This window comes from Ixodes scapularis, unplaced genomic scaffold (genome assembly GCF_016920785.2).
Source record: "Ixodes scapularis isolate PalLabHiFi unplaced genomic scaffold, ASM1692078v2 PGA_scaffold4__175_contigs__length_147842914, whole genome shotgun sequence".
NCBI classification, from domain to species: Eukaryota; Metazoa; Arthropoda; class Arachnida; order Ixodida; family Ixodidae; genus Ixodes; species Ixodes scapularis.
The window spans coordinates 91245410-91263461 of record NW_024609879.1 but is presented as its reverse complement, the minus strand read 5'-3'; the positions used below and the strand labels follow the sequence as shown (position 1 = coordinate 91263461).

At 49.7% G+C, this 18052-nt stretch overlaps 1 protein-coding gene across 1 annotated transcript in view; it reads left to right on the top strand.

Moving 5' to 3' along the window:
- Positions 1–15977, top strand: part of LOC120850874 (AT-rich interactive domain-containing protein 2) — a 96140-nt gene extending 80163 nt beyond the window's left edge. Inside the window, exons 15-19 of the mRNA XM_040223559.3 lie at positions 1530–2651; positions 9333–9471; positions 12352–12537; positions 12975–13066; positions 14687–15977. Of these exons, the coding sequence (XP_040079493.1) occupies positions 1530–2651; positions 9333–9471; positions 12352–12537; positions 12975–13066; positions 14687–14801 (1654 nt within the window). The 3' untranslated portion in view covers positions 14802–15977. The remainder of the gene's footprint in view (positions 1–1529; positions 2652–9332; positions 9472–12351; positions 12538–12974; positions 13067–14686) is intronic.
- Positions 15978–18052: the final 2075 nt, after the last annotated feature.

Here is an 18052-nt window from a genome sequence, read left to right as displayed (position 1 = left end):
CTTGCGGGTCCCGAAGACCCCAAAGTTTCGGTGACTTCCGCAATTCGTTGCTAAAGGCACTCTTGCGTTTCCATGCGGACGGTAGCTACCGTATTTGCACAAATGTAGGTCAACCCATTTTTCAGTTATTGAAAATCGATTTACAATTGAAATAAAGCATTCCACCACTGACAAAGAACAAAAAAAAATAGTGATATTAAGAACACCTTGACTTGTTACGTGTTCAGCCGGTTGTACCTGTAGCATTGCAGCATTCTGTGCGCTTATTTTACGAGTTCTTTTTTCTTCGTTATTTGCGCAAATGAGTACTATTAATGGCAATTCGCAAATTAGCCCAAATGTACGGCGGTGAACGCCACACTGTGCGCCCGACTCTTGGTTGGCGGCAATTCATGTAAGAGCTACTCCGGAATGGCTGCTGGAACAGGTTTACTCCCTGCTGCTTCTTTTCACAGTTTTTCGCGATATCCACGGTCACGCACCGTTTGATTGAGTGTCGAGGTCACGCTTGAGCGCCAACTACGTTTCTCTGTATTAACATGCGTGATTCGAGCAGTTTAGTTTTTCGGTGCTCGCTTATGGCCATTCTTCATCCAGAAGCAACCAACACCTGCGCTACTGGATGCAAGTTTGACTCACCGGAGCGGGTGGTGCTCCAGTGGCATCTGCAACGCCGCAGGATTTTAACTGTGACACCAAACGAGAGGCTACCGCGTTCCCAAAGTCTGCGTAGGTTGGGATGCCTTCCGGAGTTAGGTCAGGCCTACAACCCACGCTGCAAAAGTGTGCAATCAGTCCCTACCCGTGACGTGCGACGCGATCACCGAGCGAGCGGGAAAGATGCGGTTGATGTGGTCATTTGTGAAGTGCAAGATTTCGTCAGATGACAACGTGCTTCGAGAACGTAGCCACGGTGACGACGGGAACGGCAGCACCAGTGCGGACGAATCGGTCTGTAGTCGTAGACAGAGTGAGAACGACAAGGAGCAGCTTCAGTCCCGCCTCCAGCGTGAGCTTCCTAGTTTCCATAACGCTTAGGCATTTCATGCGCCTCGCACGTGCATTCGCAGCCAAAGCATGCCAGAAGGCATCGAGCATGCGTTGGAGGCCATTCGAAAGAGACGCCCCACCGTTCTCACGTGCTCAGCGTAAAAGGTGCTCCCATATGTCTTTTTTTTTTTTTTTGTTGCTGTTGAGCTTTGTGTAGGGGTTGACTGCCAATCGTGTAAATATGGTAGCTGCATGGGGCCAGGGGAAGGCGATCGCATTGTTTCTTTTTCCTCTTGCCCTCAACACGACGCAAAAAAAAAAAGCTTTTGGACAGTTGCGGAGTGCCTTTGAATGCGCCGCAAGGCTACGAGATGGAGAGGAGGAGTGCCGCCCAGCCATTGTGGGCCCCTAGAATCTCGGAATGCGAGTAGTGAAAGCCGCAAAACGTTGCCGACTACAGCGCGCGGCAGGCGAGAAATTTGTGGTAGACAATTTATAGAATTTGTCGGTAGACAAGTGAGCAACAAGTTCCCTTGCAGGGGTCCCGTGCTGGTGTGTGCCCGTCCCAACGGCTTCCAGCGGGACATCGCGCTGGAGGTGACACTTCCGGAGAGCAAGCCGGCCACCGAGCCACCGCCGCCCTCGGATCGCATCGCGCACAATCATGTGGGCGAGAACGGAAGCCTTGCGGGTGGTGACGCCAATGACCCTGCGGCGGTCAAGCACCCGGTGGAGGAACCCGTTGTGGCCGCAGACCCTCAGAAGCCGCCCGAAGTGGTCTACAAGAGCTCACCCCTCCTCAACGGGCTCCTTGACAAGGGCAAGGTGCCGCTGTCGAAAGACCCGTCCCTGCAGAACGGAGGAGTCGACGAAGAGATGCTGCAGTGCGTGGACGCGCCGACCGTTCCCGTGAGCTCGGCGCCGCCCTCATCGGGAGTGAGTGTGGTGGTGACCAACGGCACGTGCGCGGTGGCTGCGAAGGTGGTGACGTCGTCCGACCTGTCGCCGATTTCGGACATCGTGGGGTCGGTGGAGAGCGCGTCGAAGGCGATCTCTCGATCGAACGTAGAGGCGGTGGCGGGCGTCGCGGGGACGGACGGTGCGAATCTCAGTGGTGCGACGAAGCGGCTCGCCTCCGCTGCGGAAGAAGGGGACAGCGGTTGCGCAAAGCGGCTGCGGCTCGACGACGGCCAGCAGGTGACATTCCAGGCAGCGGGTGAACAGCGGCAGTTGGCAGCGGGTGCCGGCTCGGTGCTTCAGACGACGGTGGTGCGGCAGGTGGCGCCAATCGCGCAGCAGACGACGACAACGCCGACGGTTCAGGTGGTTCAGGCGGCGACGAGCGGCGCGCAGTCGCTACCGCAACCGAACTTGGTAAAGCTCTTGAGCACGACGGACTCTCCAACCGGCGCGAGGGTGACCGTGTCGACACCGTCGGCGTCGCCGGCACCGACCATCGTGACTGTGGTGCCGAGTGCGGCAACGACTGGGTCGTCGGATGCAACCGAGGCAAAAGTTGCGCCGACGACAACGGCAGCATCCAGGCCTTCCGTGGAGGCGGAGAAGAAGGCGGCGGCACTTCATCACCACCACCATCACCATCATCACCACCACAAGCCCGCCAAGCTGGTGTACAACTGCGAGTGGAAAGGCTGCGAGCGGTAAGCGTAACTGTTCCGCTTTTGTTTGCTTGCCTCAACGGGGGGGGGAGGATGGAGGGGAGGGAAGGGAAGAAAAGGGGAAGAAGAAGAAAGGGGGAAGGGAAGGGCGGCGTGCGGCTGAGTGGCTACGCAGAACTATCAGGCCTTTGTCACTTGGTAGGAAAGGCCCAGAAATGTTGGGGAGGTTTTGGAACACAGGGAGAGCTGTGAGTGTATGTCGGGGAACGAGTCTTCATGAAATATTCGGAGTGTGCAAGTCTTGCAGTGTGTTTTGTGCTGCGTTGTTTTGGATCAGAGATTCTGCAACTTCTTGGTCACGAGGAACGCCTATCTGCTTCGAACGATGACTGGGGAATGCCCGGCCTGTTCGGCATTGTTACATTTAATGTGGCCGTGCAACTATTTTTGGACTTCGGTCAAATAATTGTGGGAGTTCCCTGTCACGCTTGAAGTAAAGAACTGAAAACAGATTTTACCTGCCTGCGTTAGTTTTTTTGTTTTTTTTTTTAAATTGTGGATATGAGGTTTTTGATGCAATAACTCATGTTGAAACAACAATATTCATAAAAGATAGCCTTAAATTGAACACATAATGGCACATCCAGTGATGTGATTTGCTGCGCCAAACTGTGCCAAAGTGCTAACCCTGCTAAATCCTGCTGCATTTTGCCAAAATATGGGTAATCTGCGCCACGCCTGTGCCAAAAGACCAATTTTGGTCGTCTTTGAAATACGAAACTAAGCCGAGTACCGTAATTGAGCACACATAGCTCGGTGGTGCAAGCAGCCGTCCGACACAAAGTATCCTGCATCAACCATTCATCCGGTCTTGCATGGTTTTTCCCGCCGTCTCTCGTCTCGCGTCTTTAAAAAAAAAAAAATTAAATGATAGACGTGGGCGTGTGCGGACGCTCCGACGCTAGCGATTTGGGTACCAGCCATGGCGTCATGCTGTGAAACGAAACCATGTTTTTTTGCGCGGCGGGGGTTACTTTATGGGCTGAAGCACTCGCGCTTAAAAGCAACGGCCGTGGTCAAACTATATTTGGTCCGTGCCTGCCAGCCACCTTGGTCGCGCGACGTCGGATGTTGCCGTCCCGACGTCACTGCAGTTATGGCACTTTCTAAACTGAAACGTAAGACTGCCGCATATTCATCAACAATCCTGTTCTTGTTTAGTACGCTACTACAAACATCCCTTTAGCTCGAAGACTGCTATGTGGAAGTATTGATTACCTCAGTTTCTCTCGGTGGGCTTTCTTACGAGACATACCCCGGTACGTGAAAAATCAGCCATGAAAGATGTTGGTGGAGAGAAGTGAGCTAAAGCAGAGAATGCAACGTCTGCATGCTGAACCCGCACAGCGTGCTTATTTGTCTCGAGTTCAGTCGTTGCACAAAATGCTCCAAGAACTTTTTGACCCTGGCTTGCGATGTCTTTCATCGATGCACTCAGGTTCTTTTTTTTTTCCTGTGTTTAGTTTGTGCCTCGCCTGCCGACCTGGCAGTTTTTTGGACTGGACTGTTTTTTTTTTATTTTGTCGTATGTTGGACAGTTACATTTTGCATACAATTTTGGGAATTAGTTGGAGACAGGCTGGAGTGGCATGGGTTTCGATCGAACAGCCATCTCCACTTGACAATAATTGGTTGATTTGCGGTGAGCAATGTGTCCTTCGTGTGTGCACCACTTAAAATGAATATCTTTTTTTTTTTTTTCTAAGAATATTTGCTCCAAAAGCCACTTGCGCTGCTTCGAAACACTGTTTTAGCTGCTCCAAAAGCCAGTTTTGCTGCTCCAAAACTCTGTTTTGGCTGCTCCAGAGGGTGCTCCAGAACGGCGTAGGACAATCACATTACTGCACATCTTACCAACTTACAACATACCCAGGTTGGCGTCATGCTTTAGTTTTAATGGTTGCCTCGTGGCTGCATATCGCAAAATATTGCCGCTCTTTGCTTTGCTGTTGTGCAATGGAATTGCAATATTTAGAAAGAACAATGCAGTTTCTGCATCCCTTTCGGTAAGATAAACAATGTAAAAATTAAAGTGCTACCGTAAAACACCTGGGGAGCATCTACCCCACTTTCACTGAAAACTGTGTTAATCTAGACATGGGCACTTGATTGGTTAAATCGGGCGCTTGACGTATAATTTGCAGAATTCCCAAGTTCTGGAAATGTTAAAGGGGTGGTGCAACGATTTTATGATTAAAAAAATTTGCATCTCGTCATTTTTACGTTGTTTATCGTGTCCCGGAGGATAGAAAAACACCTCCTGCATTAAAAATGTTGCGATTCCGCTGCATAATCGCAAAACAAAAGTCGAGCTTTTTCCCTCACCTGCAGCCCCAAGTGGCAGCCGAAGGAACTACGGCGAAAAGATTACGTGACCTCGCTCGGCTCTTAAAGGGACACTGACAGGGTATTTATGCTCGCCGAGGTTTTTAGTTGTAGGTGACATATGAGAGCTCAACTACCCAGAACAGAATTTGCGGCTCAAAATTCGGTTTCTTTCCGCCCGAAAACCGCCGATCAAGAATTGGCCGGTTCGAGTCTCGCTCACTCTCTTTTTCGCGGTCACGGGCCGTTTTCTAAGGTATCGATGCGACCACCAAATTTAATCAAAGTCGTGGGTCACTGAAGGCACACACTCAATATTAAAAATAGAAAAAAATATGAAACCCATTTTTTGTGGCTTCTAAAAAGCTGTAAATACGTTGATTGAAAAAAAAAAAAGTTCTACAGACAACCGGAAGCATTCTGTGCTTTCGTCGTTTCGCGTATCGTGGGACTCGCGGGGACAGCGATGACAGCGGACGATGGGCGTGGGACCTCTATTTCAGAACTGTCGTTCGCGGTACCGGCGAATTCTGTCTACCGTTAAAAGAGAAATTTGGGACTGATCAAAAGAATTGGTATTCATCCCGTACGACACGCTCGGCCACCAAGCCGATTTGCATGAAGACTTCGCCGAGCCGTCGCTCCCTTCTCATGGCTGAAGACAACGCTCGCGCAAACGTCAAGCACGACGTGTCTACTTTGAGTTGAATATGCATGCGTACGATTTCTTTACTAGGTGCGAATGTCCCCAAAGCGTGGTGCTTCCCGACCTTGACCCGGGAGTGCTTTGCTAGAGAAAAATCGACAGCAAACTTTCCAACTTACAGTTTCCCGGCTGAATTATTACTAAGGAAAGAGATCCACCAGAAACGAGTAGCCCCTGTAGCTCAGTGGGAAAGACGTCCGCTTCACACGCGGTAGGGCCGAGTTCAATCCCCCGTGAATTTTCTTCTTTTTTTTTTTTTTCAAACATTTTCTGATGTTTACATATCTTTTTCTTTTTTTTACAATCATCACTGAAGAAACGAACAAAAAAATAACAAACAAATGTTGTGGACGATATTTCGCTGAATTAAACGGTATGGGATTTCCGTTTTGACACCTGCGAACTCAATGTAATCACTTTCCACAAAATGCAAGGAGCATATCAATCGGGTAGCGTCCGCTTTCCGAGGTGCCAGTAAATGTTCTACAGGAATTGCAGCCAGCCATTGGTCCCGATCCCGTTGATCTTTCGAAAACTCTGTCGCACAATGCCACTTTTTTTCGGATGCAGGACATGTGAGCCAGCTCTTCACGCAACATCTTGGGTTTATTCTTTTCGGAGCCGATCATGGAAATTCACCACGGGCACTCACTGCTCATCTCCAACTCCTCAATGTACAAAACAACTCATCTTGGAGTACAGAACAATGAGCGGAACAAACATAACTGCAAAAGAATCGCACGGCAAGCAGTTGCCGCACGCCGCATCGCACGCCGCATGTCGTGTCGTCTGCTACCAAAAAGGAGAAAAAAAAAACAAAAAAAAAAAAAAAACACGCAGGGTCGGGTGTAGCCACGTGACTTCCGCCAGTCGCTCTCTTCTCTCCACTTCTCCGACCTCCGTCGAGTTTCGGTTTCGGTTTCGAGCAGTTGCGTCTTTTGGCTTTATTAAAGAAATACGTTACTCTGTTGCAAAATATTAATTGGGTAGTCCTCCGACACCATAATAAAGCGCCTGTCAAAAAATAAAAAAATTTTTTTGGGGGGTGTCAGTGTCCCTTTAAGCTGCAGCCTAACGCCCGCTAATGTCAGCAGAGAGAGGGAGAGGAAGCGCCCTCCGAGATAGCACACGGGAACCCACACGGCACTCCGAATGACGTCACTAGGAGTGCGACCAGGCGTGACCCTGAAGACTGGGAGTGACTTGAGGGGTGCCCGAAATGCCAATATTTCTCTTTTTTTTACGCAACAACTAGGACACGCAGGCGAAATCGGTTTTCTGTTCTTTACTTCAGAAGTGTCAGAGGACAACTTCCAGAAATCTTTGACCGAAGTCCGGAAATTGTTGCACCCCCCCCTTTAATGGCGGGTGCTTGAACAATGTGGACGCTTCCGCAATATTTTACAGTAATTCTTTTGAAGTTAAATGTTTTGCATTGCCCCTTTAAGCAGTTACATAGGCAAACACGCTTTTGTTAACAATAAACCACAAAATAGGTTGCGTTTAGCTTGTATTAATGTATCGGTGCAAACACATTTCAGAATACTGCTTAAACTTGGGAAACACTTGGGGCTGGGTCAATTGGGAAAATTTGGGTGCTTGGGGAGAGGGCACTCTGAGGAACACAGTGGGGTATGCTTTAGACATTCATCTATGCAAGGCTTAAGATATGTTAAAAATGCGGGCAATCCCTAGAAGGAACGACGTTAAAACGTTTCACGAGGTCTGAAAAATCGCATTTTCAGTGCAAGTGTAGTAAGCGAATAACTCGGCACTAAAGTCACTTAGCTGGGTTGCATCTGAGAGGTGCAAGCAACTTTTTACTAAGATGTATCTATTGAAAACTGGTGGAATGTTTGTCAGTATTGAAACAGGAGCACGGGGTATCTGTCGCGTCTTTAGAGTTGCAGATCTATTTTCGTGCTTTGAAGCGGTTTCTTTTGGGTGCTGTCTTTTTTTTTTTTTTAATTTGGCTGCCAGAACAATGCGAAATTTGGAATAAGCATAATGGTGCAGAGTAGCTGGTGAATGGTGATACTTATAAAACCTCGAGACAAAGAAAGAAAGAAAATAAGGAAAAGAAAAAGGGACAACACAAAGACATCTCAAAACACAGCTGTGTGTGCTCAAAACACGACGTCTCAAAAAACAGAAATGTGGTGATGAAACTTTCATCGAGGCTGTGTATGCTTCGGAGTAGTGAATTTTCCGATCTAGGGTTCAATTTTGGGAGGCCTCGCTCTGCGCCCAGTTCCACAAAGTCACGCGAAACGACAAAGTTAGTTCGAATGGATGTTTTTTGAGTAACGAGCACCACTTGGGGGGGGGGGGGGGGGGGGGTTGACTGCAAACTACAAACGAAGAGCAGCCAAGTGCCCTCCACCCATCAAAACAAATTGGCATTGTGCCGTGGTATCGATTTTCATTGCTTCTTTACACCCCAGACTATCGCCACTCTAAGAAGGGATGTCAAAAAGTATGAAATACAATTAAAGATTGGTTCGGACAATGTCGGTCATAGGGGACTGTGTCCTCTGAAAATGGCGACAGCGGGAAGCGAAGCCAGGGTAGAGGGTGTACGCGTGTCGGAGGCTTGCTGGAAAAGGGTCCATTAAGTGTATTTGTTCTCTAACGTGCAACTAGCAATAAGGGTTTGGAAAGCAACACCCTTGAAGCCTCGGGGTGTCTTTGACTCGCCCTAAAATAATGATTCGTACGCAATACACTATACTCTGTCTCACTAAAACCGTGCAGCGCAGCCGAAGCTACAGGGGAGAGAGTGTATGCCAATCTGTTCAAGAAGAGGGAAAGGAGGAATGGGAGGGAAGGGCTGGGATTCCCCTGTTCCTCCTTTCCCTCTCTAACAGGTCGGGATACACTCTTTGCCCTGTAGCTTTGGCTGTACTGCATGGTTTCAGTGGGACTGAGTATAGAGTATGGTGTCAAGTCGTGGCACAATAAATTTTTTGCTGCAGAGTTGCATGTTCGGTGTGAGATGCAATGCCAATACACATAACTTAAAGAAAATTGTAATCACAGAGTTGGCTAACTTTTAATATGCAGTTGGGATAAGCACTTTTTTCAAACACGTCTATATTGTCAACGTTTACTATTCCAACAATTAAAAAAAAGGAAAAAAAAAATTTTTTTTCATGTTTTTTTTTATTAGGTTTGACTGCCTTCGTTGTTTGTTCGGAGCTAAGGCCCATCCACACACTCGCGTTTGCTTACGATTGAGTTCTTTCAATTTCCTGTGACGAGAGGACACTCTGGCTCATCTATGAGGTGACTGGAACTGCATTTCGATGGAGCAAAGGTTTTGCTGTATTTGCAAAATAAAATGCACGCACCATCTGCGAGAAATGGTTGTTAATAACATTGTCATAAGTTTCCCGAGCCAAGAAAGAAAGCATGATGCGCACAAAAATGCGAAAAGTGTGGAAATGCCAAGTGTCCCGCGACTGCCCGACAAGTGGTGCCAGCCGGTTTTTTCGTCGGTAGGAGGTTGCGAGAGGTTTTAAGATTCTCGGTGGCAATCTGTCACAAGCGTGTGTGAGCAGACGTAATTGTGGCAGGGGCAAGGGTCTCTGACATGGGGCACTGACTGGGATGTGGCACGGCGTGTTTTGCAGGACGTTCTCCACGCCGAGTGCAGTGTTCTACCACGCCTGCAAGGTGCACATCCCTGAAGGAGAAGGGGACCTGAACTGCCAGTGGGAGGCGTGCGACGACATGAAGCGCCGCCGCCTCTCCCTCTTCACCCACCTGCAGGTGAGGAGGCGCGGAGAGTCGCCACGGGTGGTGTTGGTCCTGCCGGCGTCTCGGGTGACGGCATGGTGCCCGGGACACCAATGTGTTTGGTGTCCCTGTAAAACAAACTTAAAAAAAAAAAAAGAAAGATAATTTTTTTTTTGTGTGTGTGAGGATAAAGTATCTGTTGCTGAACGCTCGTCCTCTGCCCATATGTAGCGCTAGTGGTCCCGACGAGATGGCAGAGTTTTGGATCTAACCATTGTCTTATTCAAAAGTGACTAGCGATTTTCTAAAAATTTCAGTGGGAAAATGAGGGGTGTTCTCGGTAACCGGCGCCAACTCTCAGAGTGCATATTGGCAAGTTCTGAAACCTTGGCGTCCGGTTCGGACCAGGAGCGTTACATCTGGGCGAAGGATGAGCGGTCTTTGGCGCATGCAGTGTAGACCGCATATAACGTATGTCGCGGGAGTCGCGAAAATCCACACTATAAGTAGTACCGCGCTATAACCAAAACGTCCAATTTTTCAGGCCAAAATACATGCCATGAGACAGCCTACCTTTGTAAAATAATTTATTTTATGTTAGATGAAAAATAAAGCTCAGTTTGAGGAAAGTCTTTATTTCACCAGACTAGTACACTTCTCTCTCAAGTGTGTCACACATTTTGAAAGAAATGAGCGACTTTCGCCTGGCGCAGCCTTTTAACGGTGTCGTGGGTTGCGGACGGACGTTGGGAGCATTCAGGATAGCTAACCCTAATAACTTTTCTCCGGTGATGAAAACGCATGAAAATTCGCATCCTTTATACGGTACGCGCCAGTACTACCTTCTACTTGAGGACAGGCATGAAATGCTCCAAATAAGAAATCCGGGCGATGTTCGAGGACACAAATGCTTAGAAAGGTCCACTGCAGTCGAAGTAAACAAGCACGACGACACGGGCGTTTCTGCTGTCTTGAGAGTGCCGCCACGATAACGCCGCATGAGTAGGTGGATGTTCCCTTCTAGTACGTGCTGGGTTATCATAGCGACAGACAAGGAAAATTCACAGTCAAGGATAGCGCTTTTACGCGGAACGATGAGCTTCCACCACGCCGTCTACGTCGACAATCACAACCGATGCCATGTTTGCCGATAGAAGAAGCCGGCCCGCGACCGGCATGCAACGCGCGCGAACACTTTTCTTCGACCTGCGATTGGTCTGTCGTTGCGTTGTTTCCAGCGCAGCAAAGGGACGCACGCACGTCACACGTGTGTGCGTCCCTTCGTCGCTATGGCAACTGAAGCCTCTCTCTTTGCTTCTCCCCGCTTCTTCGAGCAACCTCCTTGCCCCGTGAGTGCCGCTTGCGGCTAGCGCCCTTCTCTAGTGTCGCACAGAGAAGCGTGCTCGCTGCGCCGGCGCGGTCGGCGGGCTGTTGGGCTGTTCCAGAAACCGCACTATAACCGGTATTTCCCTTTGCGCGCCTGCATTTTAAGCGGTATGTAATTACATGGAGTTCTATGGGAGGCGAACCGGTGGTTTAAAAAAGCCGTGTTATACCCGGTCCTGCACTATAAGCGGTTACGTTGTAAGTGGTCTATACTGTAGTTTATTTTTAGAGTGAAAAAAATTTTTTGCTACAGCCCATACCTTAGCAGCGTTCCCAAATCGGCAAGAAACGACATCCGAGAAGTAGTCGCGTTCTGTCGTGGGATGTCGCTATCCTGCCGGCCGGCACCGGAAGTCCCGGCAAAACGTAGGAGCGAACGTAATTGTTGCCGTCGTCGCGGAGTCCCAACTCCCGGCTGCCGAAGCTTCCGTGGACCGTCATGCTGGAGAGTGGCCTGCAGCAGAACAGACATCTGCCGCATTCACCGCGGCTGCTGCGATGCTGCCAGGATCGCGGCCGGCGACGGCGTGAGGCTTCTACGGCTTCGTGGCCAAAATCGAGGGACCACCTTGTGAGAAGCTGCGAGCACACTAGTGGAAGACGCGTACCAGGCGACATAGCGGTAGTGTCTTGCCATTTTTTTTAATTCACATGACCAGGGGCATGAGAAGGCCCCGAACAAGGTGTGAAATCGTCAGAACCTCTCTGTAGTGAAGACACAGGTAGCGGAGATATGGACGCGGTGCGGCAAGATTAAAGTGTGCTTTTAATGGTAGGGGGGAAAATACTAATGCTTCCTGAGAAGATCGACTACCTTGGAGAGGGTCTACCGCACATTCACAGCAGCAGAAAGGCTCCCGCGTAGAGTAGAGCACAACAGGCTGCGAGCTGTTTCGGAGCGACTGATGTTCTAAGTGACGGCTTGGAAAGCAGTGTGTAGGTGGGTCGTGGTTTAAACTTCATTACCCGACATTTGCGTCGCTATGAACTCGGTTACTTCTCCCGACAGCAAATTTTCGCTTATTAATCAAACGGGCACATTTCTTCGACAGTGTTGTACAGAACAATTTGAAAAAGGGATGCCCTGTCCAATTTTCTCTGCACCTTCTTTATGTCTTTCGCTCTGAAAGAAAATGACGGTAGACGGTCGGTGCCGCATTTGTGTACCTTCTACTCGTGCTTCTGTCTTTTTTTGCATTGTTTCATTTTGCGCATCAACTCGCCCAGCTATACCCCATTTCACCTCACGACGAACCGCAGTGGACGCTGAAAGTCATCTTGGGCAATCCGGTGCCGCAAATGTCTCGCGTGACCACGCACCTCGTGCGTCGCTCCACCTCTCCCAAAGGTTGGGCGACACTTGCGGCAAGTGGATCGGCTTCGACGGCTCGTAGCAACCCCTGCAGCTCGTCGTTGAGCAAAACGGAGTTTGCGCTCCTTCGCCACCTCCGCCAACAAAAATGCGTTCCGTGACTTCAATGCCGCCGGCTCACCCAGGCGTCTCGTCTCTCTCCCCCTCCCCTCCAGGACCGGCACTGCAACGAGCAGGTGCTGCAGATCCAGGCGGTGCGTCGGCAGCAGATCTCCCAGTTCGGCAAGGCGTCGCTGCCTCCCCCGGCTCAGCCGCCCCCACACCCGGGCTACGCCCCGGATGCGGCCTTCCTGGCCATCCGCAGGCACGCCCTCGCCTACTACAGCCACAGGGACGCCTCGGTGAGTCGCCGCATTTCGGGGCTCTCTCCGCACTTTCCCGATCTCTGGGCACGTGCCCATAGTTGCTGACAGTGGGTATGTGCCCTGCCTCCAGCACGCGCGCTCAAAGCCGCTCATTGCCTCGTGCACTGGCCGCTTCACGAGAGCGCGCACTCGGCTACTGGCCACAACCTTCTTAGTTCGTCTGTTGCGGCTGGTGGCTGCAACAGACGAATAAAGGGAGCGGAAGAACGACATTTACGCTTTTGCATTCGCAACTCATAAGAAGTGCTTAGGTGTCCTCGGAAATTTTTTCTCTCTCTCTTTCTTTTCCTGGTGGATTTTGGAAATAGCTATCTGTTCTCAGGTCTCGTGGCTTTCCTTTTGGTTGCATCAGTGGTGCCCTTTTTGCGGAGCGACTTGTAGTACAGTGGTAACGGGTAATTCTGCGTTTGCAGGACGAGAAAGAGTCGGCATTGGCCAAGAGCATTCGCCTCACCTCTGCCCTCATCATCCGGAATCTCGCCACTCACTCCTCCCTGGCACGACGGTGAGTTGGCCACACCCATAATGCTTCGGCGTTGTTGGCATTGCTCGTTCTTACTGGGGTGCATCAGTAGCATCCGGGGAGATAGGTCACTTGCCGACCTACTATCTCACCTAATTGGGCGTTGGGCGACTCCGATCTTGTCGATTATTCTATCAAGACCACGGAGCAATGCTTAAATTTTGTTAATGACGGTGGAATGTGAAGCCACCTTACAGAAGGAGCTCCGTGTCTGTAGAACAGGGGTTCTTAAACTGGGTTTCGCGGAACACAGGGGTTCCACGAGATGGTCTCATGGGTTCTGTAAACACCCAAATTGCAACCCCCCTTCCCTCCCCCCCCCCCTGCCGCAGGCTGCGCGGCAGGACCATGCGAAGCGCCTTCATCTCACTTTTTACTGACATTGCGATTGATATGGTGGAGGTATATGGGAAGCAACACAAGCAAAATTCCCTACAATTGTACATCTGTTGCTTCTCGGTCGGCAAATAAGGAGGGGGGGGTGGGTTCCGCGGCAGTTTTTGAGGCTTCCTGAGGTCCCGCAAGGCCAAAAAGTTTGAGAACCCCTGCTGTAGAACATTGCATACTCACCACAACTTGATGGGAAAGGAAACATGCCTAAACAAGATGACGAAAGCTAACGTGGGAAGCGTTAAAAAAAACATTGCGGAAGCGTCCGAATCGCAGTCGGAGTTTTTGCTAAGGGACTTGGCTTCTTCAGGTATCCAAGGTCTCGCTCTCCTTGTACGTTTACTGTGCTATTGGGATGATTTGCTGTAGAGTCAAGCAAAGGGCAGCGCAGTGCTGTCGTCTGTCTCATATTTACTTTGTAGTTGTTTTGTCGTGCTGTCTTAAACCAAAATAGTCAAGCACACCTTTGAAAGCTACCTAGTAGTGAAGTGGCATTTACACGTGATAAGCCTCACATAAATTAGTTTTTTTTCTGTCCAAGTCGAAGAAAACAATTATTTTCTTCCTCGCATGTTTAGTACGATAAGAGATCTTTATGGCACGATGGTTACACTGTGTTCAGGCTTCCAACATGAAACGTGTGCTCTGTTGAATATTACATTGTGCCTACAGCCTGCTAAAAACGAAATCGTGTTGCAAGTTAGGTGTCCAATAGCTCATTCATTTTGTCACTGGCATTCTTTTCAATGAAGTTCGTTTAAATTCCTCACACTTTGCGTACAAGTGGTCATTGCAAGCAGTGTCCTAGGCAGAGGTGCTTAGAAGGATGGAAGAAATTACCAGGAATCGCTTCGATAACAGCATTCGGAAAGGATAGTATGGTCGTAGACGGAGCCAACGAAACCGCGGCAGCGCGCAGCATAGAACTGCGCAAGCATGTGCATCACGTTGGCAGTAGGAGGAACCGCTTGCAACGAGTGTCAGCCTGTTGCGAGATTAGCAGCCATCGAGATCTGGCTTTCAGCAACTTCACTGAGCACAGCACTGTCAAGAATTGCAAACTCATATGATTGGATGTCGGCGTCTGCGAATCTCGCTACAGGCTGCGGCACGACACGATTTGTTCGCGACCGTTCACGAAATGGATGGACGGAGGCGTCGCACCTCTCCATCCGATTGGTCGCTCTAACGACGCTTGCACGGCCTTTGCAGCTACCTGCGGCGGTACGAACAGCAGCTCTCGACGGTGGCCATGTCGCCGCTGGAGTCGTCGCGGACTATCGCCCAGTGCTTGCGCGAGATGTCGCGGGTGCCCAGCCCAGACTGAGCGAGGTGCGCCGCCACCCGTGTCTCCCGCCCTGTACAGAGATAGCGGTCGAAGCCGCAGCCAGTGAACTGCTGGAGCAGCCGTCGGAAGCCAGCCAGCAAAGTGCACCCCGCGCGGACCACGCGTCACCGCCGGCGGCAGCCGTCGGAATCTTCCCCTTCGTGCCTCGTCGTCGTCGCCGGACTCGCGGAGAAACAAAACAAAAAAACGGAAAACCCCCTCGTCACCCACGCAAACGATGGCAGCATATCAAACTGCACGCACCGCCGTTGTTTTTTGTTTATTTTTTTCATTTCTTTTTCCTCCATCCACATTGTTGTCGGTTGGTTTTTAAAATTCGAGGAGCGTCGACGCAAACGTCGCCAGCGCAGCGGCCCTCGGGAAGGGTCGTGCGAGGACGCCCCCGTGTTTGTGTGTGTGCTGCGCGTCTGCGCGTGCAAACTGTCTGCGAGACTTGGGATGCCACCGCCGCCCCCTCCCCCCCATCCCACCCCATTTTTTCCGTTTTTGTTTCCTCGTCTTTTTATTTAAGTATTTATCTCGTTAACTTCATTTTCAGCATAGTTTCCGTGGAGCCCCCCCACCTCCCTCCCTCCCTCCCTCCTTCCTCATCTCTGTGCATTTCTTTCCTCGTCACACTCGTCTTTTTTTTTTTTTTGAGGGAGTTCAAACGTGTTCGTTCGATCCGTGCCGCCGTAACAACAGCGAAACGCCGAACACAGCAGCGACGCATGGCAGGATGTCACCTCGTTCTTATAAATATTGTAGCATAGCGAATGAAGAAGAAAAAAAAAAAAGCTCCGCGGGCGCGGTCTTGCGGGCAGTGGTCAAAGCGAACCTACGCAGCTTTGTAAAGTACCTAGAGTCTATGAATGCACCGCTCTCACCACGATCCCGTTCACCGGCGCCCCCTGCCCTCCCCCCCCCTCGTGGTGGAGAGGGGAACTCCAAGCCCTCCTTGGTTCCTTTTTTAGTGATTTTTTTTTTGTAATCTTGCTTCTGTGAGAGGAACAAAGAGATTCCCGATGCACGAATCCACGCTATATTGCAGTTAAGGATATTATTGTATTATTATTGCCACACACATATATTTCTGTATATATACATACATGGTGATGACAAATTTATACACAAAAAGGAAGAAAATTGGTTAATAAAAATGTTTTTGGCCATCTCCTCCGCTTGGCGTCTCTGTCCATTCGAGTCTATGCTTTTTTTTTTGGTCGGGATGTGCTTTTTTCTTAGCGGGCATCACAGTTGGGGAAAACTTTTGCAGTTTTGGTTGATAGGTACTAACTTTTTTTATTGTAGTTAGTGAGGTGGTGGTAGTGTCTGGTGTGAACATATGTAACCAGTGACAAAGTGAGGATCTGGTGAGCAAGGTTCTCTTAAAGGGTTTCTTCTGTGTCCTTTGTGCATTTACATACCCCCAGAGCTTGGACAAAAGAGCAGTGCTGCAATCTCAGTCCTGTGAACTGGGAGGCTTTGATGCACGTAACATTACACAGGCTTTTTGCTGGGTGCTCGCTGCTTACAGTCACAGGTGACGAGCGTCAGTTGCATAGTTATCCCAACTTGTGTTTTGCTTTGGTGTGTGCCAATTCTTGCAAGGGAGCTATGTTTTCCTGTCTGTTTTATAATCCACACTGGGCCTGGTTTGTCAATGTGCACGGTTCATGGGGGATGGGGGGCTCTGAATGACTAGTGACTGGATTGGAAGAAAGTATTGTGTTAGGGAGAAGCACTCTTAAAGGGGCCCTGCAATGACTTTTTGACTGGTTTTTAATTTGCACTGAACCTGAGCGTACTGATCGTAGTAACTTAATCCAACTTTTCTTTTCTCAAATTTCGCTTTATTTTAAAAGTTATAGGCAAATTAGAATTACAAAAACAATCAAAAAATAACCTCCGTCATGACGTCGTAGGTCCTGCCTTGAGTGGCCTTGAACTAGAGGAGGAGTAGTAAGCTCATCGAGCGCATACGGCTGCCGCACTCCGTGTCGACGGCTCGAGAGGGCGCCACTAAAGCACGTGTTGGATAGGCTGTATGAAGCGGGCGGCCAGGGCAGCTCGTATTGCATTTGCAGCGCGACTAAACACTTATTCGGCATAACATTTCATTGGCCACAAACGACAGCAAACACGGGGTAAAGATCAGTTCAGAACGGGAGCCACTTCGCGCTGACGCACCGCCAAATGGCCAAATCGCCAACAGGGCCCGCGCCGAAGGCCTTCGGAACGCTCGGAACCGGTCGGATTCTTGAGCCGGTATACGACCACAGCGCCGCCGCGTACATCCGGGACCTTTCTACTCTCCTCGTTTGTCGTAGCCTCATCCCACTAGCCTTTTCTAGCATGCGCCGTTTTTTTCTGCCGCTTGGTGGCGGGTATGTCGACGGGTCATTTCTCGTTTCCGTACTTTCTAAACTGCATTTGTTTCTTTTCTGATCTAAAATAGTGAACAAAAACTACTTTCATACATAATTGAAACGGTTCGCGACACTTATATTTTGTATCTCGACTAAAAAAAGCTCTTAGCGGCTTTGACCAGTGACAAGCCCAGGACCAAAGACGTCACATTTTGCGCGCTTTCAGTACCGCGGGTCGCCCTCGTCGGTGGAGGAGGTTTCCGCGTCGTCCGGTTAAAATATGACGCACTGATATTTAGTTAGTCTCTCCGTGCCCGCTGGCTTGCCCCAACCCCAAGAGACGTGGAAACCGCAAAAAAGGTAGACGCTTAAATATGATTGCAGGGCCCCTTTAAAGGGGAACGCCACCGATTTCTTTATAGTGTTACTTTTGGCTGGATATTGGCAAACCATATCAATAACCCTTTCTCAACTGCTAGACAAAATGTTTTATAAAAAATATTTTTTCATGGAGTTGCTAAATTTTAAAAGTATGCCGGTTGCTTAAGTTCCAGGGGCGACACTCTTCTGGCGGCATTGAGAAATCCCTAATTTTTCCTGTTCGTGTGCGACTGCGGCAAAAAAGCAAACTAGCGACTTGGAAAGTCGCGAACCAGTGATTGATATGATTTTTTTAAAGCTTCAAGGTTGAAGGTTTCTCTTGCGGTGGGTAGCAATCTGTGCTCCGCGGTAGACTGCATGAACAGTGCAAGAAAAAGCTTCGCTTTTTTACCCTTGTTGGAAAAAAATGCCCTCCCCTGGGACGGTGGGTGTGAGGCACGTCAAGATAATTTTGTGCGAGCCATATGCAGAGAGAACTAGTGTCCCACGAACCACTCTCGT